Source organism: Ahaetulla prasina, chromosome 6, assembly GCF_028640845.1.
Source record: "Ahaetulla prasina isolate Xishuangbanna chromosome 6, ASM2864084v1, whole genome shotgun sequence".
Classification (NCBI taxonomy): domain Eukaryota; kingdom Metazoa; phylum Chordata; class Lepidosauria; order Squamata; family Colubridae; genus Ahaetulla; species Ahaetulla prasina.
Window position 1 is genome coordinate 56,926,023 of NC_080544.1, and position 25,208 is coordinate 56,951,230.

Consider the following 25,208-nt stretch of genomic DNA (forward strand, 5'->3'; position numbering starts at 1 on the left):
TTTAGCCCAAACCAGCAAAAATACATCAAGTTGATAAAGGTTGCAGTGAGTAAAAAAATTAAAGCTCTAAAAAGAATAGTAATGCTCATTTTAACAGAGGTCAACCACATCACATACCACACACTATGTATTTTTCTAATAAATGTATATCCAAATGGTGTAGTAGTTAAGGCATCAGGCTAGGAATCTGGGAATTATAACTTCTAGCCCCACCTTAGATACAAAGCCAGCTAAATAACTTTGGGACAGTCACTCTCTCTCTCACCCCTTAGGAAGGAGGCAATGGCAAACCACTTGTGAAAACTTGCCGAGAAGAAAACTTGCCAAGAAAACTCAGATACTTGTCTCTGGGAGTCAACACTAACTTGAGGGAACAAAAAATAAATAAAGTAAAGTAAAATAAAAATAGGTCCCAATTATTCTTGATTAATTTGGGAAATCTATGAGCCTTTGAAAAGCAGATAGAAGACTGTCAATCCCTCTGACATAGCTCTGGCCAATCAAATGTGGCTTTTATTTATTTTTAAAGTTCCTATTCTAAGCAGGGGGCTATTGATACTGTCAATATTATTTATTTTATTTATTTATTTATTGGATTTATAAACCGCCCTTCTCCCGAAGGACAACTTATGGTTGGTTTATTACAAATTCCAACTGTAATCTGCAACATCCAACTGACTATTCCAGGCTAACTTAAACAATCAAACAAATAAATAAATATTGGGGAGAGTTAGTCTAGGGAAGTAAGGCTTATAGTTTATTTTATTTATTTATTCAATTTTGATAGATGCCCATGTCAAAAAATGACTCTGGGTGACTTACAATTCAAAATTAATTACAATTCAATTAAAAGACTAAAAAGCTGTTGAAACAATAAAAAGCAATAAAAATATCCAAAATAAGCAGCAACCAAGATACTTGTGCAGTAAGTAATAAAGCCAGGAGACGGGGTCCTTAAGACATTCAGTACCCCAGGTTCAAGAGCAGAGCCAGATTTTCAGGGCTTTACAAAAGGCTAATGGTTTATTCCATTCTATTTTCCAAAAAGAGGATAGTCCATTGAGCAGCAGCCACTGCAGCAAAAAATCCATCTTCTATTCCTGAGAGCTAATATTTTTGATGGTCCCAAACCATGTAGGCCTTTACAGATAACAACCAGCACATTGAATTGAAACTAGAAACATACCAGAAACTATCACTTCAGCTTATGCAGAAGTTATGTAACATGTGCCATATATCTGGCACTATTTACTATTTGCACAGCTGCACTCTACACCAGTTGAAGTTTCAAAATGTTCTTCAGGGGCAGGCCCATGTAGGGCATGTTGCAGTAATTAGTTGCATTAGTCCATTAGTTGGCCAGGGCAGGCTGATAGTTATTCTCTTTCTATGTTCAGATCTGTGATTTACAAAAAATCTATCAGCACAGCATATAATGACAAAACATACCACTGAATTCAAAGGCTACAGTGCTGGTGTAAGAATCCATCAGCATGCGTATACTGTCCATTTTCATATAGTTCACATAGTTGCATTTTATATTTGACTATAATTTAATTTAAAATTTCACTGAAGATTACAGAAATACTACACTTTTAAATATAGGATTATTATTGTTTGTATTCATGGATGGCCTACAATATTTCAGGAATAGAATAAGAAAGCTATAATTCTTTATTAGTCTTCTCTTCCCCCATCAAATTGTCAGCCCTAGGAGATAGCAGGCAGCCAACCATTTGAGTATGACATAAGGACAAATCAGCAAGAATAACTGAGTTGAATTATGAAGAGTCAGAACTCTGCACTTGTTGACATTTTTTAGAGCAAAGCAAACTTGACCTATTTGACTCCTCAAGAAGCAAACATATCAACATCCTTAACTAAGCCACTTCCTTAGACAACCTATTTAGTAATAACAGCCAGAGATTGGCCTTCATGAAAAATAACTCTTCAATATTGGATTGATAGTTCTGTGTTATTGTTTCCTACCCTTCTCTTTGACTCTTGAAAATTAGACCTCAACTCGTGAAACTCTCTGGTTCTTAACTCTTGTATGCTCATGCCCCTCACTTGTTCTCTATTGCTGCATTGCTCCATTTTTTGGATCTATGCTATGTTCAATGTTAGCGATGGTCACGTATAGCCAACAGTCAAGATCTTGCTTCCTTCTATTTTTCCAGAAGACATGTATATATGCTTAGTTAGCTCTCTGCCTGCCTTTATATTAGCTTTTAGCACTACACTTTAGTAAACCTCTTGTAACTTACTCCAGCAAGTTTGCTCATCCTGAAAAGAGAGGAATTTTCAGAAGCTTTTAGTATTATCATTAATATTTTGCAGTAATGTTTACTACAAACATTAATTTGCCATCCAGAGTTGATTTGATATATGTACAGCTACATAAGCTTATTAAATTAAAAAAATTTTAAAAATAAAAAAAATAAAATTAGTGTTTGCTGGATGGATCACTTCGTGGGGGCTGGTTCCTATGGATATTGTTTTGCAGTGATTTAAATCCTTTCTCAGAAAGAGAGGAGTACTGTTGATCCTAATGCAAACAATGGTTCCCTCAGTGTCACCTTCTCAATCTATTGTAATATTTAAATTATGTTGAATTCTACTTTTCTTTCCCATTTCCTTCCAGGAAATTGGTGTCCTTGAAAACTTTCTATGTTTGACAATGAGTAGATGAGAATTTCTGCGCTGATCAGACATATCTGATAATTAACTTTTGTTAAAAGCTTATGAAAGAAGGTACTGCTAAAAAAATTCACTTGGTATAAAACATGATAACTAACCTGCTAACTGATGTAAAGGTAATGAAACAGATTCATATCATTTTGGAAAGACCTGTGCTTGAAATAGCTGTGATCAGCTTGCTACATATGATTATTTTTTTCTGGCTGTATTTGCAAGTTAAGCTCAATATTAAAGATCTGCCGGTTATATATTAGAATAACTACTGTAATACAGATAATAAACAATAGAGAAACACACAAACATTCACAGTTTGGGCCAACAAGCTTGCCTTTATGAATGGATAGAAAGGTAGAACATGAATAAAATATGAATTGTAACTGTAACATTGAAGCCAACCTAATGGACTGTACAACCTCATGATTGTTTTCTATTAGGGTATAAATAAAATTAGTGTTCAAGGAAGTCATCAGTTCTATAGAAATTGAATGTAAGACAGTCAGTTCAAGAACCAGGATCTAATTGATGCAGACATAGATCAAGAATTGGAAGAGGAGCCAGAGTTCAGTTAACTAATCACTGACAAGATAATGCACATGGAAGAAAAGATAAAAATAAAAGAGGCATAAAAGATGAAAAAAGACAGCTTAAAGGAAGATCTGCTACCTTAACCCTTTAGTAACAATTATTGTTACTAAACAATAATTGAAGGCGGAGACGACTTCCGGTGTCCAGCGGCAACGGACGTCTGGAAGGCTTCTCCTGCCTCCAGCGCCCGAATCCGGCCGCCGCCGAGGCCCTCAGGGGCCAGGTGTTCCGAAAAGGACACCTGCCGCACGGACGGCTCGCCAGGGGTCTCCCAGCCGACATACAGGACTGTGGGGACCGATGCTGGCGCGTCCTAGGCTTGGCGGGGTTTGGAGGCCACAGGCCGCGGCCATTATCTTGGTCGTCGCCTGGGCGCTGTGCCCGTGACACCGGGCATTGGATTTATAACTGCAGCAGCCTGGTGGTGAACAGGGCGGAGAAGAATTGAGGAGGAGAAGGAAGGGAATATCGGTGGCGTGGTGGAGTGCTCCGGAGTGCGGGGGTTTTCTCCCCTGCGGTTGGAAGGAGCACGAGTTATTCTGGAGAGAGGAGAACTTAAAATAAGAAGATTACGGTTTTGTGGAGCTCTGGAGAAGAGGTGATGGAGAAATTTAGGAGGGAAGGTTTGAGGCCCCCTCCTTCTGGGGAACAGTGGTGGCGTCCAGCTTCCGCCTTCACTATGAGAATTTTGATGACATCACTTCCCTTGACTTCCTGGTTGACTAACTGTACTCTGGACTCGTTGCTCCTGTGAGTGCCCCTGGTGGATCCGGAGGAAATTACAAGGATACTGTGCCTGCCTGAGGATTTTGTATTTTTTTTTCCTTAATGGCAAAGGTCAGAGACCAACTGCTGGAGAGATGGAGAGAATTTTGGAAAAGTTATCTAATATGGACAAGAATTGGATGAAATAAGAGCAGAAATTGTGACTATCCAAAAGGATTTAAAGGATACTCAACAAGTTTCAGCAGAAAACAAGCAGAAAGTGGAAGGTTTGGAGGGTGAGATGCGGGCAGTGCAGAAAAGAGAGGAGGCGACAGGCAATGCTGTGCTTGGACTACAGATGGATAAAATGTCTTATTTCCTTAGGTTTCAAAATTTGGAAGAAGTGGACCAAGAAGACTTGAGAGATGTTGTGACTAAATTGTTGGGAGAATTTCTTGGGAGAGGTGTTGATTTCATGAATTGGGATGTGGATCGAGTTTATAGAGTTAATTCGCAATATGCACGCACGCATGCAGTTCCCAGAGAGGTTCATGTCAAATTTGTGAGAAGAGAGACGAGAGATGAAATTCTTAGAAAACATAGGAGTGGGGCACTGATTTACAGGGGCAGGAGATAGCCATTCTGAGGCAGATTCCCAGACAGGTACGTGAAAAAGAAAGAAATATTATTTTTGTCAAGCAAATTGTACCAGAAGGAGTGGGCTTCAGATGGCTGATGCCAGAGGGATTGATGATTTTCCGGGAGGGCATTACGAAAAAATCAGTACAATTGCGGAGGCTACGGCCTATGTGGAGGAACACAAAGCCCTCCTGGAATCAGATGACCCAGGAATTGAAGAAGGGAGGTTATAGATCATGGGGCTGAGCGGCTGCCGCTGTTGCGGCCCTGGAGTTGGGTCAGGCTGAACCCAGAGTTCTGAGATCCAAAACTAGGAAGTGATAAAGATATTTGGGATTGTGTTGGTTTTCCTTATTCTCTTTGTACGATATTCTGTTTTATTCTTGACCCTTCTTTATTACGTATTTAAAATTTGTAAACTTAGCTACTGTGTCACCTGCTTGCCATATGGCTGTTGTATGTGTTAAAAAATTTGAGTAAAATTCTTATTTTAGATAAGAAAAATGAAAATTTACCATACCTGATATGTATTTGTATAAACCTTTTTTGACTAATAAAAACTTTTTGAATAAAAAAAAAAAAAAAAACAATAATTGAAGGCTTGGAAGGATTTTTTAGAAACTTTCAATCAGTTCATTCATTTAGAGCAGGGGGTGTCAAACTTAAGGTCCTGGGGCTGGATCTGGCCTGTGCGGTGCTTAGATCTGGCCCACAGGGCTACCCTGGAAACGGCAAAGGACTGGCTCCCAGTACCTTTGCCAGGCAAAACGGAGAGATGCATGCGGCTCTCCCAAACTCTGTTTCCACTGGCAGAAGGTTGCAGGTAGTTGTCACGGCCGAAAACAGAGCTCAGGAGTCCGTTTTTTCTGACAGAGCGCTCAGGCCACCACAGATGTGAGTGACATCAAGCTGGCCACCCTGGCCATGCCCTCTAGCCCCCTAAAGTCAAACACAACCCTGATGCAGCCCTCCATGAAATTGAGTTTGACACCCCTGATTTAGAAGTATAGTCCTTAGTGGTTTCCTGTATATTCCAACAATATAAATAAGTAAACAATTATGGGAGACATACAAGGATTCATAAACTGATATATAAAACTAAAAATTAAGCATGCTTCCAACAGTAATACATTCAATCCAGGACAAAGTATAAAAACCAGGAGACTTAAACTGGCCAAAATCAAGCTTCTGTGAAAGAATTTGGAGGTTTATTTTTAAGAAAGGGAATGCTAGTGATCCCCCACACAATCCATTTTACTACTCATTCTTAAAAATTCCCATTTCACTTTCCCATATACCACAGAAGGCCAAAACATACAACTCCTGGGTATCTCAGCACATCAAATAGCAATTAGAGGTTACATATATGAGTTACATCATTATAACAGTTTCCCTAAAAGGCTTGTTAAGCCTTGTATCATTAAAAATCTCTAGCTGAAATCCTCTTGGACCATCTCAGCTTCAAAGGTAGCAGAAAGAACTCCTAAAAGGAAATTACTAAATAAACCCAGGGGAAAATGTTCAATTATACAAAAACCATGGCAACATACAGAGATTTTGTAAAACAAACACTGCCTTCAGTATAATACTCAACATCTCTAAAAATAAATCTTCTGTTTTATTTTATTTTAACACTGGGATTTAGGAACTATGGAACAGAATATATTAGAATATTTAATTGCCTAAATAAAAATATCCTAGATTAGTCCAGATAGTAGAGTCCAGGTTTTTCAATTTTGGCAACATTAAAATGTGTGGATTTCAACTCCCAGATTTTCTCAGCCAGCATGCTGGGAGTGAACACATCTTATAATTGCTAAGGTTGACAATCTCTAGTCTCTAGTACAACTTAAAATTCTTTGTTATTAGGAGCTTAAATCTAACACATCTGGATAATGTAAAAGCTGTCTATTTTTTTCTCTGTAGTTCCAGTATTTTAAGACAACCTGTTTGTCAAAAGAATAATGAACATAGGTATTATCTAAGAAAAATTAAGAAATGTTCAAGCATATGAAATCTATTTAGTCTAAGGATGTACTTATACCACATGCATATTCATAGTCAGGTATAGTTTATTCAATTAACATAATTTTACAGGTTCATATGACATACTGAACATAAACTAATCAAATAAGCTGAATTCATTCCACAGACTATGCTAAAAAGAAGTTTTTATGCCAACTTGGAAATAAACCTAGATGCAATATAAATTAATAACTTCAATTAATTGAGGCTAAACTATGGAAAAATAGGAAGTGGAAAAATTTCAGAGCAGAAGAAAAATGAAAGATAGATAACTAAATCAAATTCATATTTATGAGTGACACTGAAAAGATTTATAATGGGATACTTTATTTTATTTTATTTTAACACTGGGATTTAGGAACTATGGAACAGAATATATTAGAATATTTAATTGCCTAAATAAAAATATCCTAGATTAGTCCAGATAGTAGAGTCCAGGTTTTTCAATTTTGGCAACATTAAAATGTGTGGATTTCAACTCCCAGATTTTCTCAGCCAGCATGCTGGGAGTGAACACATCTTATAATTGCTAAGGTTGACAATCTCTAGTCTCTAGTACAACTTAAAATTCTTTGTTATTAGGAGCTTAAATCTAACACATCTGGATAATGTAAAAGCTGTCTATTTTTTTCTCTGTAGTTCCAGTATTTTAAGACAACCTGTTTGTCAAAAGAATAATGAACATAGGTATTATCTAAGAAAAATTAAGAAATGTTCAAGCATATGAAATCTATTTAGTCTAAGGATGTACTTATACCACATGCATATTCATAGTCAGGTATAGTTTATTCAATTAACATAATTTTACAGGTTCATATGACATACTGAACATAAACTAATCAAATAAGCTGAATTCATTCCACAGACTATGCTAAAAAGAAGTTTTTATGCCAACTTGGAAATAAACCTAGATGCAATATAAATTAATAACTTCAATTAATTGAGGCTAAACTATGGAAAAATAGGAAGTGGAAAAATTTCAGAGCAGAAGAAAAATGAAAGATAGATAACTAAATCAAATTCATATTTATGAGTGACACTGAAAAGATTTATAATGGGATACTTTATTTTTTATTTTTATTTACTCATTTATTTTGTCAAACACATACTAACAATATATATAAGTATAAGCATGAAATAAACACACCAAATGAATACAACCAAAAGGTACATTAGACAGGAATGGTAGGCACGCTGGTGCTCTTATGTACGCCCCTTACAGACCTCTTAGGAATAGGGTGAGGTCAACAGTAGACAGTCTTAGGTTAAAGTTTTGGGGATTTTGGGATGAGACCACAGAGTCAGGTAGTGCATTACAGGAATTAACAACTCTGTTACTGAAGTCATATTTTCTACAGTCAAGATTGGAGCGGCTCACTTTAAGTTTGAATCTATTGTGTGCTCGTGTATTGTTGTGGTTGAAGCTGAAGCAGTCTTCAGCAGGAAGGATATTGTAGCAGATGATTTTATGAGTTATGTTCAGGTCATGCTGAAGGCGGCATAGTTCTAAATTTTCTAAACCCAGAATTTCAAATCTGGTGGCATAAGATATTTTGTTGCAATAAAATATACTATTTTAATCCACTTCATTCACTGATCCTAACTACTAAAGAAGGAGTAAAATAAGAACGAATAGGAAGACTACTGTATATATTTGCAAATAAGCCAAGAATCTTAGGTGTCAAAATGCACCTAAAAGTTGGATTTAACTTATCTGTAGATGGGCTTATCTATGAGTAGATACAGTAGTACTTATTAAAGTACCTTTAAGCTGCTCAGGGTTGCATTTTTCGTGAGAAAGGCAGCATATACAGTAAATTAAAAAAAATAATAAACTCATGGATAAGCCCATTCATGGGTAAACTAATCCTTCAATTTTTAATCAAATGAATTATCCAGATATAAGGGAATTGTGAAAATGTAAAACTGTAAAAAATTTTGAGAGGTCAGCTTATCTGTGGATGGTACATTTTTCATAGTATTTTGGTTAAAAATTCTCAGTTCTTCAGGTGCTTTCTTGCTGAAAATAGTTCTCCACTAGTGGACCTGTTTGGCTTCACATTACTGGTTCCTCTTGGCATTGTCCTATAGACCAGGGGTCTCCAACCTTGGTCCCTTTAAAACTTGTGGACTTCAACTCCCAGAGTCCCTCAGCCAGCTTAGCTGAGGGACTCTGGGAGTTGAAGTCCACAAGTCTTAAAGGGACCAAGGTTGGAGACCCCTGCTATAGACAGGTCTTAGGTGTCAATCTTGGGATTGGATCTTTTGGACTCAATGGCTCCGGCATATGAAAAATATTGTTTCTTTGAGCATTCTCATCCTAAGAATGAGAATAGCCAAAGACATACTAAGACACTTTGCTACAGGCTTCATTAAAGAATTTTATTCTTTATTGAAGCCCAATTTTAATTGCATATATACCAAAGTTCTTCCTAATTTATATCTTCCAGATATCTTTGTGTTATCTGTTAACTGATTTATGATCAAGATAATAAAGAATGGATCAGTTATCACAGCAAACAAGAGGAAAACCTAATACACACTAAATCCACCCGGGGCCTTCTACAATTTTGTAACCAAAAAACTCAAGATCCATCCCACCAACCTCTTCAACACATTCTTTGGTTCACTCTTTGTAAACAGCAATGGCTCATGCACCTCATTTCCCAATCGTACCACTATTCACATCAATCCACAACATGTCGATTTCACAGAAGATGCTGTTGAAAAGGCACTACGCAACCTAAAACTATATCAATTGGCCCTAATGGATTATGCACCTACTTCCTAAAGAAGCTCTCAACCACCATAGCAGACCCACTTAGCATAATTTCCTTACCTAATTTATGATCACTAGCCAAGGTTATCCCTATCTTAAAAAAGGGTGTCCCCAGCCTAATTGATAATTACAGACTAATCTCATTATGTTATGTCACCTGCAAAGTCATGGAATCAATCATTACCCTCTACTTAGAAACTAACAACCTACTCTCTAACAAGCAATTTGGCTTTAGAGAAAAAATGTCCTGCAACTTACAACTATTACACTGCAAAAACATATGGACTTCAAACCTCAACTAGGGTAAATGCAATTTATATAGACATCTATAAAGTCTTTGATTCAGTGGTATATGACAAGTTACTTCTAAAACTAAAATCTTATGGCATTTCTGGATTCCTGCATAAGTGGATAGCTGCGTTCCTATCAAACAGGCAGCAAGTAGTCAAAATAAGGAATGCCTTATCTAACTCTGCATCTGTTAACAGAGGTGTCCCCCCAAGGCAGCGTTTTAGGATCCACACTCTTTATACTTCATTTAAATGACCTTTGCGATCATATTATAAGCAACTGTGCTCTCTTTGTGGATGATGTAAAACTATAAAAATCGAAATAAATAAATAAATAAATAAATAAATATTCAACATCACTGACAATGCTGCTACTCTACAAAAAGACCTTGATTATGTGTCAGAATGGTCAAACAATTGGCAACTCCCAATCTCAACCAACAAATTCTCTGCCTTACACATTGGCAAAAAAAATCAGAACAGAAAATATCAGCTGGATGGATAGACGACCCTCACTCTGTAAAAGACCTTGGAGTACTTACCTCAAATGATCTAAGTGCCAGAACTCACTGTAACAGCATTGCTGAAAAAGCATTAAGAGTTGTTAACCTAATCTTGTGTAGCTTCTTCTCCGGTAATATTGAACTGCAAACCAGGGCATACAAAACTTTTGAATACAAATCATCTGTCTAGAATCTGCACTGCATATCAGACATTAATACAATTGAACTAGTCCAGAGATATTTCACAAGAAGAGTCCTCCACTCCTCTGCTCGCAACAAAATATGTTATGCCACCAAACTCGAAATTTTGGGCTTAGACAACTTAGAACTTCACTGTCTTCGGTCTGACCTAAGCATAGTACATAAAATCATCTGCTACAATGTCCTACCAGCCAATGAATACTTCAGCTTCAACCAAAACAATACAAGAGCACACAATAGAGACAACTCATGGTAAACCGATCATAACTAGACTGCAGAAAATACGACTTGAGCAACAGAGTGGTAAATGCCTGGAATGCACTGCCTGACTCTGTGGTTTCTTCACCAAATCCCCAAAACTTTTACCTTAGACTGTCTACTGTAGACCTCACCCCATTCCTAAGAGGTCTGTAAGGGGCAGACCTTGCATAAGTGCACCAGCGTGCCTACTGTCCTTGTCCTAATGTTTTTTTATTTATACCCTTTACATGTGTTTCTAATTATGTTTACACTTGTATCCATCATAAAATACATGCTTGATGAAAATAAATAAAAAAATAAATAAATTTCATTTGTAATAATAATTACATGGTTGTTGCTGCTCAATCCAGTGCAGGAACATATAGAAATTTTGTGTGTATCCTTATTTTTTTTAAAAAAATGGTAAGGCATATGGATTATTTCACAGTGTTTTGTGTGATTTTTGATTTAGGTTTCTTTCAAAACCAAACTGGAATTTTTAAAACTGGAATTCTGCACTGAAGAGAGAAGGTTATACATTGTCTAGAATCTCAGGAAAGATTTCCCATTTAATTACTAAATATCATAAGAAGTCATGTAGTCACATAATCATTACGGATTGAAGACAGCTCCACAGAAAGCTGTGTAATGAAGAGCTGATGAGTTGACTGGCTGGTTATAATTCCTCTCTATAAAAGGAAAGGATGACACAGAAGTGTTCCACCCAATCTTTTTTCCTGATTGCGGTTCAACTACTTCCAAGGGTTTCAGCCTCTGGAAGATGTGGGAATAGCAATCTTGCTTACACTATGGTCAGCACCATTAAAAGGGCAATAAGTTTCCCTACTTACTTTTCTAATCACTTTTGGATATTGCTTATTAACTGCCTTTCAATTACTAGGAACATTTGGATCAACAAATTACAACTGTAAGTTGCCTTCAATTCTTAGTGAAAGAAGTTTTAAATACAAATTTAAGGACTTTTTTTCTGGAATAAATGAGACAATATAATTAAAAGTTTCATTTTAGAAAATTACAAATGAACCAGCGGTCTTGATAAATTTAAAATAAGATTTTGGAATGAATTATAAAGACTCCTTATCGGAAAATGCTTTTGTTTTGATTTAAACAAGAATAATTTAATTTAACCTAGACAGAACTAGAAAAACTAATAATTAGAATTAAAATAGAAGAACACTCAAACTTGAGTTACAAATACAGAATTAAGAAAAATATTTTAATGTTGGTATTTTGAAAAATATTTTTGAACAATTGCTAGAGAAGTTAAAGTGTGCATGCTTTTATACTGTAGATAGAATGTGGTTCAAAGTATTTTGCTGATACCAAGATTGAAATTATGAGGATTTATAAATTTATAGTAAGAGATGGAAAATGTGAAGGAAAGATCATTTGCTGCTTTTTAAGAGAAAGAGTGATAACTTACTAAATTGTTCATACTTTTAAAAAAGGAAGAAAATGTGTCTTTACATATTTATTTTCTTTTTGTTTTTTACTATAACCTTATCTTTTCTTTCATTTCTATTTCTATTTATCTTTCTACTTTCTTTTTTTCTTGCCGTAATCTTCTATTTCTTTTTCTTTTTATTCTTTTATTTCTTTAGTTTACATTAGTTTTTACAATTGTAAATAGCAATCTTTAATAAGATTATTTTAAAAAAAATAATTCTTAAGCTTAAAATTATTCTTTTTCTTTTGTTCAGACTGGAAGATAAACTCGCCCAGTGAATTTTCAGACTTGCTTTTCCAAAGGTCTCAAATAGCTTTAAAATAATTAATTGCCAATTTATGAATATGATTTAAAAATGAGGCTTGCAAATTAAGCTTCTTTTAAAAACATGGTTGTGAGCAAGATGGCTAATCCTTTTATCTCCCAGCCTTTGGAAAAACTACTATTCTGTAGTCTTCTTGCAAAGATCAGTCACCAAATCTCTCATCCTCTCCTTATTTGGAGAGGTTCCAAGAAGTCAGTGCACTCAACCAGTTCCTTGGTCCTTGCTGCAGTCATCAACTCTGCTTTTGTGAATACATCTTCTGTTCAGCATCCCTCCCCCAAATGCCCAGAATAGCTTTATTTCCAATTAAGGAATTTTTTCCAGCTGTCTCAGTGAAAAGTTTAAAAATGCATGAGGAAAGAATTGGCATCTATTGGTGACCTCTCAAAAAGAACAAGAACGAAATGGACAATAACCATAAACCACTGAATGCTAATTTATTTTAGTGGTTACAATGAGAATCTTAGATTTTTTAGAAAGTAGTCATTCAGCTGCTTAACAATGTAACAGGCACTTTCCTTAAAAGGTTGGCACAAATCTGGAAACACAGCAAATGGTATGCCAAGGAGCAATCTCTGAGCTACTGCATGATGCCAAGTGCAATTAGGGAAGTAAGCTGCTGAACATATAATTACTAGGGGAGGGGGAATTTCTGTTCAGGATGGATTTACAAATTAGTCAGATGGTTATACTTGTGAGGAGAATGTGGAAAAACATGAATGGGATATTAACATATGCATTTGCAAAATTACAAATCAAAGCTTTTTTTAAAAAAACCTGTTAAAGTTTTCCCATTGATTTCATGTGACATTTGCTTCTAAAATATGTAAAATAAAATAGCTCTGAAGAAGTAGAAGGAGGGAAAAGTTGGTCATTAATATTTAATGATAGGTATTTGTTGTTTTGTCTTTGTTTTACCCAAGCATTAATTTCTTTTCTTAACTTATTTTTTGCTAAACAACAACAACAGATGCTCCGGCTTCAGCACATATTTGTTTTTATCGTTATTTTAAACAAAATTAACTACAACACTATCTTAAAAAAAAAACCAGTTTGCCAGCTCTGCTACGTATAATTTCCTACAGTTTTCAGTTCATTCCCAAGGTCAGAGTGATCAAATATGTCAGTGAAATTACACCATATAGATGTAGGTTAGTCTGGAAACAGGTTTCCCAATGAGCTCTATTTTATTGATGCAGGTATCACAACTTAATTTTGAAAGCCTGGCAGAGACTTTCTCTTCTCCTCTATAACCAAGAGACTCAAGGAGGAAGTCTCTTGAGTCTCTTTTTCACTCTCTACCAGTAAATACCACTTCTGGTATTTACCTAATGGCTTCTGAAATTCTTCTATGAGGCTATCTCCATACAGAATACTCAGTTGGTCTGATTTCTTTACCTGGGCATAATATCAGTAAAATCAAAGGAACTTAGTATATAATAAATACACATAGGATTATAGGGATAGCTTCTGAAGTTTATACCAGGCATTAATTGAAAGTGTCTAGTCTTATTTACTTTAAAAAAGAAAAGTGAGCAGTTATCTAGTTTAGTTCTGTCAGAGTATATTCAAAATATCATTATGCAAATGTTTTGGGAACAGAAACTGCTTATAAGATTATTCTTAGAAAATCTGAGACCTGAGCCTTTGGACTAGAGCTAGATATTTCCTTATCCAACTCCAGGATTAGGAAACTGATCATAATTAGGTTTGAAAAGGATGACTGTGAAATTTCATGAGCGATTAAATATGTGATTAGCTGATTAATTATATATGTAAATGTGCATGAGTTTAAAAGGTTGTAAAAATTTGATGTGTTTTTAATATTTTGTATTGCTGCTTTACTGAATGTCACTGTGCATGCCATTTATTAATGTATTTTAATTGTATTAAAAATACAAATTAATTTTGGATGTAGTCTATAAAGCAGGACTATATAATCAGTATCTAGTTATACTGTAGATATTACAAGAAATAATGGACTCATAAAGTAGCTCTTAAAAGTCTTAAAATGGAACCTGGGTGGTTATTGCTAATTATTACTTAATCTGTTTTATTCTTTAATACATATCTTGACCTTTGAAATAGTCAAGTTCTCCTGATCCAGACAAACCTTTGCCCCCTTTGCCCCTCCCACAACCACTTATGATTCTGTACCCAACTGGGATATCAATAAAATCATATATTCTAATTCTGTGGACCCTGCATATGTGCAGCTGTTTTTCTCAGATGGTGGTCACAAAGAATATTTATATAATGTGCCCTTCACCTAATTACAACCACTCACAAATAATTCCTCAAGATTTTGTTGTTGTTGTTGCTTTGTATGGGCAATGCTGATGAAATGCTCATAAGTATTTTAAAATGGACACATGGAAGATATCAAGGTTTGCAATCCTTATCTCATCAGATATTTATACCAAGAGATAATCCACACTCTCTACAATAAAGGAAGTATAAATATTGGCAAATTATAGGCAGTGTAATATCCAGTGTTTCCATCATACCAAACTAGTTATCTGATGAAATCAAATCTAGCCATATTTTTACAACTATATTTCACATGGTCCACCTATATATTTTATATTTTCATGAAAATCTGAATTCTTAGGCACATATTTTCCAAACAGATGCATTTTACTATATACTTTTTTGTAGGTTTGGACAACTATATCGTAAAATTCAAAGACTTGTCTTTTCAAAGATTAATCATTTTGATTGCATACTGTAAATGCAGAATTAGGTACACATATACTGTACAAAAATGGGACATGGTGGCTCAGTGGCTAAGATGCTGAGTTTGTCAATTGAAAGGTCACCAGTTCAGCAGTTCGAATCCCTAGTGCCACGTAGTGGGGTGAGTTCCCATTACTTGTCCCAGTTTCTGCCAAACTAGCAGTTCGAAAGCATGTAAAATGTACAAGTAGAAAAATAAGGACAGCCTTTGGTGGGACGGTAACAGTGCTCCGTGAGCCTTTTGCCTTTTAGTGAGCCTTTTAGTCATGCCGGCCACATGACCACGGAGACCTCTTCAGACAGCGCTGGCTCTTTGACTTTGAAATATTTATTTATTTATTTATTTATTTTATCACATTTATATACCGCCCTATCTCCCAGGGGACTCAGGGCGGTTCACAGGCAAGTAAAAAGCACATATAAATACAGACTAAAATAACAGTTAAAAAACTTATTCTACATGGCCGAATTATTAAAAGCAATATAAATAATAAAACCCATTTAAAACCAGTATAAATTTAAAATCTAATCCAGTCCTGCGCAGATGAATAAATGTGTTTTAAGCTCGCGACGGAAGGTTCGGAGGTCCGGAAGTTGACGAAGTCCTGGGAGGAGTTCGTTCCAGAGGGTGGGAGCCCCCACAGAGAAGGCCCTTCCCCTGGGTGTCGCCAGACGGCACTGCCTAGCCGACGGCACCCTGAGGAGTCCCTCTCTGTGAGAGCGCATGGGTCGGTGAGAGGTATTCGGTAGCAGTAGGCGGTCCCGTAAGTAACCCGGCTCTATGCCATGGAGCGCTTTAAAGATGGTTACCAAAACCTTGAAGCGCACCCGGAAGGCCACAGGTAGCCAGTGCAGTCTGCGCAGGATAGGTGTCACACGGGAGCCATGAGGGGCTCCCTCTATCACCCGTGCAGCCACATTCTGAACTAACTGAAGCCTCCGGATGCCCCTCAAGGGGAGCCCCATGTAGAGACCATTGCAGTAATCCAGACGAGACGTCACGAGGGCATGAGTGACCGTGCATAAGGCATCCCGGTCTAGAAAGGGGCGCAACTGGCGCACCAGGCGAACCTGGTAGAAAGCTCTCCTGGAGACGGCCGTCAAATGATCTTCAAAAGACAGCCGTTCATCCAGGAGAACGCCCAAGTTGCGCACCCTTTCCATCGGGGCCAATGACTCGCCCCCAACAGTCAGCCGTGGACTCAGCTGACTGTACCGGGATGCCGGCATCCACAGCCACTCTGTCTTGGAGGGATTGAGCTTGAGCCTGTTTCTCCCCATCCAGACCCGTACGACTTCCAAACACCGGGACAGCACTTTTATAGCTTCGTTGGGGTGGCCCGGTGTGGAAAAGTACAGCTGGGTGTCATCAGCGTACAGCTGGTACCTCACACCGAAGCCACTGATGATCTCACCCAACGGCTTCATATAGATGTTGAACAGAAGGGGCGAGAGAATCGACCCCTGCGGCACCCCACAAGTGAGGCGCCTCGGGGCCGACCTCTGCCCCCCCGTCAACACCGTCTGCGACCGATCGGACAGATAGGAGGAGAACCACCGATAAACGGTGCCTCCCACTCCCAATCCCTCCAACCGGCGCAGCAGGATACCATGGTCGATGGTATCAAAAGCCGCTGAGAGGTCTAATAGGACCAGGGCAGAGGAACAACCCCTATCCCTGGCCCTCCAGAGATCATCCACCAACGCGACCAAAGCCGTCTCAGTGCTGTAACCGGGCCGGAAACCGGACTGGAATGGGTCTAGATAGACAGTTTCATCCAGGTGTAGGGGAAACTGATATGCCACCATACTCTCTACAACCTTCGCCGCGAAGCGAAGGTTGGAGACCGGACGATAATTACCTAAAACAGCCGGGTCCAGGGAAGGCTTCTTGAGGAGGGGCCTCACCACCGCCTCTTTCAAGGCGGCCGGAAAGACTCCCTCCAACAAAGAAGCGCTTGTAATCGCCTGGAGCCAGCCTCGTGTCACCTCGAGTGGCCAGCACCAACCAGGAGGGGCACGGGTCCAGTAAACACGTGGTGGCATTCAACCTACCCAACAACCTGTCCATGTCCTCGGGAGCCACAGGGTCAAACTCATCCCAAACAATGTCACCAAGACCACCCTCAGACGTCCCACCTGAATCACCGCAATTTTGGTCCAGACCGTCCCGAAGCTGAACGATTTTATCGTATAGATAACCGTTAAACTCCTCAGCACGTCCCTGTAACGGGTCATCCCGCTCCCCCTGGTGAAGGAGGGAACGAGTCACCCGAAACAGGGCGGCTGGGCGGTTATCTGCCGACACAATGAGGGAGGAGGCGTAGCCACTAGGTAGGTCCTATTATAGGACCTCACTACTGTCCGATCAGCCTCTGAACGGCTAGACCTCCAGGAACTCTCTAGGCGTCTTCTCCGGCGTTTCATCCCCCTCAGCTCCTCGGAGAACCAAGGAGCCAGTTGGGACCTGCGCCGGGTCAGAGGCCGCAAGGGCACGACACGGTCTAAGGCCCCCGCCACGGCCCGTTCCCAAGCCGCGACAAGTTCCTCAGCCGTGCCGTGAGCCAGACCCTCAGGAAATGGCCCAAGCTCCGTCTGGAACCTCTCCAGGTCCATCAGGCGCCTGGGACGGAATGAACATATTGGCTCCGTCTCCCTGCAGTGTTGAATGGCGGTCAGAAAGTCCAGGCGAAGGAGAGAGTGATCTGACCATGACAAAGGTTCAGTGACTATTTCCTTCAAGTCCAGATCCTTCAACCACTGACCAGAGATAAAAATCAAGTCCAGTGTGCCACCCCCAATGTGAGTAGGGCCATCAACTACTTGAGTCAGGTCCAAGGTCATCATGGAAGCCGTGAACTCCCGAGCTGCTGTCGATGATGAGCCGGAAGATGGCAAGTTAAAGTCCCCCATGACTAAAAGTCTGGGGGTCTCTACTGCCACCCCAGCAAGCACCTCCAGGAGCTCGGGCAGGGCAGCTGTCACGCAGCAAGGAGCCAGGTACGCGATCAGCAAGCCCATCTGACACCTATGACCCCATCTCACAAAGAGGGATTCACACCCGGCAATCTGAGGTACAGTGGTCTCCCTCAGCTCCAGGCTCTCTCTAATCACAACTGCCACCCCCCCACCCCTACCCTGAGCCCTCGGCTGATGGAGTGCACGGAAACCCGGTGGGCACATTTCAACAAGGGGCACGCCCCCTTCAGTGCCCAACCAGGTTTCCGTAACGCCTATAAGATCCGCGGCGCCCCCCTGAATAGAGATGAGTACTGCCCATTAGAGTCGGGAACAACTAGCACATATGTGTGAGGGGAACCTTTATCTTTATCTTTATACTATACAAAATACAAATTAAAAAAAAATCTATTTAAATTCCATTATGCCCAAATAAAAACTTTGCTTGCATATAACACTTTATATTTACATTATAGAGAAGGACAGAGAGACTAAAAAATCCATATGATTTATACTGTAATTGATTGTTTCCTGATTGCTTAATTGTAGCCTATAACTAACATTAAATGTATCATTAAGTGTTAAATTTGTACTTTATGACTATCATTAAGTGTTGTAAGTGTTGTACCTTGATGAAGGTATCTTATCTTTTATGTACACTGAGATCATATGCACCAAGACAAATCCCTTGTGTGTCCAATCACACTTGGCTAATAAAAAATTATATTCTATTCTCTATAATTCTTTTTAAAAAACTAATAATTGAGCATTTTTTTAAATCTAGCTTTTTATATACCTGATATTATCCAATGGTCAAAACTGAAACGACACTAAGAAATATAAGCAAACACACTTTCTTAAATATGAAAGAGCCAAAGAAATATTCAATGGCTTGTCATATAAAAATAAGCTGCTTGGACCATGTTTGCAGAATGAGACATTCTCTCTCTTTGAAGAGAAACTGGGTTAGACTAGAAATGTATTAAATCCTGTCCCTGATGTATTAGAAGAGAGTTCCTGTAGAGGAAATGAGTCATACTTACACATGCTTAATGGTCTCCTGTTATTTAATATGAATTCTTTTTAGAGTCAGTGTGTATGAGAGCAACAATATATCAGTATAAAGGAAATCACCTGGAAAGCTGTTATAGGTAGTAAGTAACACCTGCAGCAGATATATAGGCAGTCCCTAGGTTAAGTACATCAAATTTAAGGACAAGATTTAAGGACAAATCTTAAATTGTTATGATTGTTACTACTGTTAAAAATGGTGGATAGTGTTCGCCTTCCTTGAGCCAATGAACCACTGAAGACATGCAATGCAGGGGTGAAATTCAGCCGGTTCTATCCGGCTTGGGCAAACCGGTAGCGGCGGCTGTGGGAGGCTCCACCCACCCATGTGAACATCATGATGTCACTTTTTGCAACATTTTAAGCCTCTGTGTATGCGCAGAAGGCTTTGAGCATGTGAAGATATGGCATGCGCAAGCGGAGTGAGCATGTGTGCAATTTGCACACATTTGCAAACCAATAGGGAAGGTAAGTGAATTTCACCCCTGATGAAATGCTTTCAGGAACCACTGAAATCAGAGGGTTTTTTTAAAATATACAGCCTGCTTGTATTAGCTTTCAATGATTCCTAAAGTATTGCATGGCTTCAGCAGTTTGTTGGTTCTAGGAATGAAAGCACAGTCTGCCATTTTCAGTAATAGGAAGACCGTTTGTATGGATGAGTTCCAACTGACGTAGAAATTCAAGTTAAAGGCAGAATTAGGAATGGAACTCACTCTTAACCACTCTTAACTCAGTAACAGGGAAGGCTTTGTACCACTAGTACTTGCTAAGACCAGTAGGCTTAAAGTTCAAAATGTAAACTTTGTCACTTTAAAAAGACAACCCCAACCTCTGGCAACCTCTTCCCCTCACCCCAAAACAAAAATACAAGCCATCTGAGTATCTTCTGTATATAAAAAGGAATTTCTTAGCCACTTGTACTTATCCTGATCCATACTTCAAATATCAGAAACCATAAGCCAGCGGTTATTTCCCAAAACTTTAAAAAAGGAAGAAGTAGTGATAATAAGAAGCAAAGCATCTTCAAACATTAGTTTGATAATTTAATAGGCAGCTAGATATATAAATCAAACAAATGATCAAGATTGTTTTCTCTTTAAAAGGAACATTTGATATCGTTTGGCTTTTTTCTGCCTTAAGATAAGATGAGAAGTGATCTCCTATTTAAAGAGGATAAGTGGCAATGAAACATGAAATGAAAAAAGTACAAGGTTCAAGTCGCACCTGGAGCCTTGTACCGTTGTTTGCAGGCCTTCATTTACTTCGGATACCCAGATACATAATAGTTAGATTTATAGTCCACTTAATTTTCAAGGTGAGTAGTTACAAAAGAAGATTGAGTTTTACTGAAATATTCCTTTAAAGACAGAATTATTAGGGCATTTATGAATGAACTGTGGCGTTGAAAACACTCATATCATCTGAGTCTTGACAAAAAGAAATACTTGTTTTTTTTCTGATTAAAAAGAAACATCTGGAAATACTTTTCATTCCACATATATTTTAATTTGTAAATTTAAATGGTTATCTTATCAATAAGATTAATTGTGAGTATCATACTTTAAGGTATGATACTAATAATCACACTAATAATCACACTTTAGTGACAAAGTATGATAATTATACTTTAGTATTATACTTTAATGTATACCAATTAATATCATACTTTAAACATGGGCATGATAACATAGATTAATTTGGCAAAAAGAAGATATATGTTAGGATTACCAGATTGGGGCTGCAAAAATCTCAACTTCTCCTGTTTTGGAAGCCGTATTCTATGCATTATTTAGATCTTATCTCCTTACAGAGATTTATCTTAATTATCCCAAATGACATAAGTCAGTCTTAGAAAAATGTTAAACCTTGTTAAGCTGCGCCTGGATAACAAGAGTAAAGGCAATCTAAAGAAATGGTCTGCTCTCATTTTACATGAATATATGAAGATGAGAATATCCAGTATGATCAGGTTGCTTAACTGGTATACATAAAACAGAATTCTGAGTCTAACTGCTACTAGCTCAGTAAGTATTAGTTGCTTCTTTTAGTACCACATATATTTAAATTAAAGCTGCAATGGAAATTTACAACAGAAGCATACCATCAAAGCTGCAAGAATAACTAGATAGAGTTGATATACTAGCATAGAATTTCAGACTTTAGAGAGCAACCCTGGAACAAACCTGACATTCTGTTTGATGGATGGCCTAAATGGCTCATCTCTACTGTCTCACAAGGCATCTTGTTTAAGTCTCCAACTTACGTCATTATCTCAGTTTCTATGCCTGGCTCCACTAGGGACCCATCCACGAAGAGCGGTGCTGATGTGAAGCCATATTTATTCCAGGTCCTTCCTTCATCGAAACTCACCCTGAGATTGAAAGAGATAAATATACATGAAAATGTTTCACTGGAGTCATTTCCAAAGTAATTAAATGTCTTTGGCTGATGAGAGAGAGAGAGAGAGAGGCAGAAAGAGAGAGAGAGAGAGAGAATAGTTGGAGTTATAAATAGGCATCAATCTTCACAATCTTCCATATTATTAATACTCTGATTCAACATGCTTTGAAGTGGTAATACAGCACAATTATTAAAGTAAGTAAGAGCTGTGTTTGAGAAAAATGATTGCTCTAATTAGAGGAAAATGGAAGATCATATAAAATAACTGCACAGTGAATTATTGTCTTTCCTTCTGGAGGTAGGTTTCCTCATTCAGGTCTGGTGGTATTTACAAAATTCAACTATACTTCTTTTTAGAGTGACCATGAAAAATTCTTGTGGAAAAAATATGTATTAAATACAAACAAGAACTTTAATGAGTGCAAATGCAGTTGTCCCATAAAATAAACATTTTCACATTTGTAACCCTAAATAAAATATGCATCAAAGTGAGTGATAACGTGTCTGAGGATTTCTACATGTCTGTAGCATCTTTAAATAGCATATGTGGACAACTCTTAATTCTTAATTGTAAGCCACCCAGACTCATTGATTGAGATGGGTAACCAAAGAAAATGTATGCCTTTTGCATGAATGAATGAATGAATGAATGAATGAATGAATGAATTCTTATGTGAGATCTATTCAAATAATGCCAAAATGTCATGAGATTTGCAGCAGGAACAATGCCCACTACCCCCTCCTTTTTTTTTTACATTCCTGGGTATGATCTTAAATATGGAATCTATGATATTTCTCCATGAGATGGAGAAATCTCATAGATTTAATTATACTGGGTTGTTGCTTATATAGTGTTATGATTTCATTGTGAAAGTTTTTACAATGGTGACCAGCAAATAAAAAAAATATGCAGCTTTGATCCAATACACACTTCTTTTAAGAAGTTGGAAAAACATTTCCACTGAATAAAAGATGCTTTTGACACTGTTCTTTATGAAATCTGATTTGCACCTCATGAACTAATCTACACACTGAAACTTAATCATTTACACTTCAAAAATGTCCTGATGCAACTCTTTGTTTAAAATGCATTTCAAAATAAATAACTTGAGGAAAATAGGCATAGTAAATATGTATTTTGAGAGAAAATATTTTTAAATCATATGATTTAAAAGTTCTGTATAGCAGATTTTTCTCTTAAATTGGTCCTTTAATATCCAAATAATCAGAAGTGACTGAGTAAAAAAACAACAACCACCCAAACACCATAGTACTACTTTTAGAACTTTGGGGGTAACAAATTATTGCCTAGTACAATTATTCAAATTAGAGCAGTCTTGACAGATGTTTATCTTGAACTGTCCAACCCACCATTGTATAGATATTTAGTCTCACTATTGCATTGGTCTATAAAGAAAGTGTTTTTCTAATGTTCAATCTGCTTTCCTGTATATTAAATTATTCCATGTTATGGTCTCCAGAACAATGGGGAAACAAGTGTTGAGCTTGTTTGATATGTCTTTTTATTTTTTTTACCTCACAGTGCAGACTAACTCATTCTTGCTTAAAAGTCTGTGCTGACCAATCGGCCCCCATCTTCACCCATATTTTCAATAAATCACTAGAGATGTGCTATGTTCCTTCTTGCTTCAAATGCTCTACCATCATCCCAGTGCCGAAGAAGCCCACCATCAAGGAACTGAATGACTACAGACCAGTTGCTTTAACATCGGTAGTCATGTGCTTTCCTACTTGAAAACCATTACGGATCTGCTATTAGACCCCTTGCAATTTGCATACCAAGCAAATAGATCAACAGATGATGCTGTTAATATGGCTATGCACTACATCCTACAACATCTTGGGTCTCCAAAGACCTATGCAAGGGTCCTCTTTGTGGACTTTAGTTCAGCATTCAATACCATCATTCCAGACACTCTTCTAACTAAGCTAAATCAGCTACAGGTACCGGAACAGACTTGTAAGTGGATCACAAGCTACCTAACAAACAGGAAGCAGCAGGTGAACAAACAGGAAGCAGCAGGTGAAGCTAAGCAAGAACACATCAAATACCTGCACAATTAGCACAGGGGCCCCCCAAGGCGATGTGCTCTCCCCACTTCTCTTCTGTCTGTATACCAATGACTGCATCTCCAACAATCCATCTGTTAAGCTACTGAAGTTTGCAGATGACACAACAGTGATTGGTCTCATTCGAAACAATGACAAATCTGCATATAGACGAGAGGTTGAACGACTAGCCTTATGGTGTGACCGAAACAATCTGGAACTGAACACACTCAAAACCGTAGAAATGGTGGTAGACTTTAGGAGAAACCCTTCCATACTTCCACCTCTCACAATACTAGACAACACAGTATCAACAGTAGAAACCTTTAAATTTCTAGGTTCTATCATATCGCAAGATCTAAAATGGACAGCTAACATCAAAAACATCATCAAAAAAGGACAACAAAGAATGTTCTTTCTGCGCCAACTCAGTAAGCTCAAACTGCACAAGGACTTGCTGATTCAGTTCTACAGAGGAATTATTGAGTCTGTTATTTGCACCTCTATAACTGTCTGGTTTGGTTCTGCAACCCAACAAGAAAGACACAGACTTCAGAGGATAATTAGAACGGCAGAAAAAATAATTGCTACCAACCTGCCTTCTATTGAGAACCTGTATACTGCACGAATCAAGAAGAGGTCCGTGAAAATATTTACAGATCCCTCACATCCTGGACATAAACTGTTTCAACTCCTACCCTCAAAACGACGCTATAGAGCACTGCACACCAGAACAACTAGACACAGGAACAGTTTTTTCCCGAAGGCCATCACTCTGCTAAACAAATATTTCCCTCAACACTGTCAAACTATTTACTAAATCTGCACTACTATTAATCGTCTCATCGTTCCCATCACCAATCTCTTTCCACTTATGTCTGTATGACTATAACTTGTTGCTGGCAATCCTTATGATTTATATTGATGTATTGACCATCATTTGTGTTGTAAATGTTGTACCTTGATGAAGGTATCTTTTATTTTATGTACACTGAGAGCATATGCACCAAGACAAATTCCTTGTATGTCCAATCACACTTGGCCAATAAAAAATTCTATTCTATTCTATTCTATTCTATTCTATTCTATTCTATTCTATTCAATTCAATTTCATCTGTAGCTAACTGTTCACTAGGTTAAATAAAAAGTTCAGTTGTCAGCCACAACCCCATTCATCAATCCAGAAAATGTGAAAAAAGTCTACCACTAGGTAGCAATAATCCAATCCAATTCTATTAGGCCATGGAAAGTTATACAAATAATCCATTTGAAATCCAAAAAGTCTAATGAGGGAGACATATGATAACAAGCCAAACTTAATACAAACTTAACTATTGCTATAACGTCAAGTAAATTTATTAAACAGCTCTGCTAATTTTACATATTGAAATTCCATTTCATCACCATAGCAAAGATAATCCTACTTCATCAGATAAACCAAAGAATGTTTTCTTAATTAGATATATGCCTGAGATGTATTTCTGCTTTATAATTTCTTCTGATGACATAT

At 37.8% G+C, this 25,208-nt stretch overlaps 1 protein-coding gene across 1 annotated transcript in view; it reads right to left on the reverse strand.

Annotated features, from left to right (window-relative positions):
* The window catches only part of SORCS3 (sortilin related VPS10 domain containing receptor 3), a 603,184-nt gene that overhangs the window by 77,022 nt on the left and 500,954 nt on the right, over positions 1 to 25,208 (reverse strand). Inside the window, exon 14 of the mRNA XM_058189116.1 lies at positions 21,492 to 21,599. Coding sequence (XP_058045099.1) covers positions 21,492 to 21,599 — 108 coding nt within the window. The remainder of the gene's footprint in view (positions 1 to 21,491; positions 21,600 to 25,208) is intronic.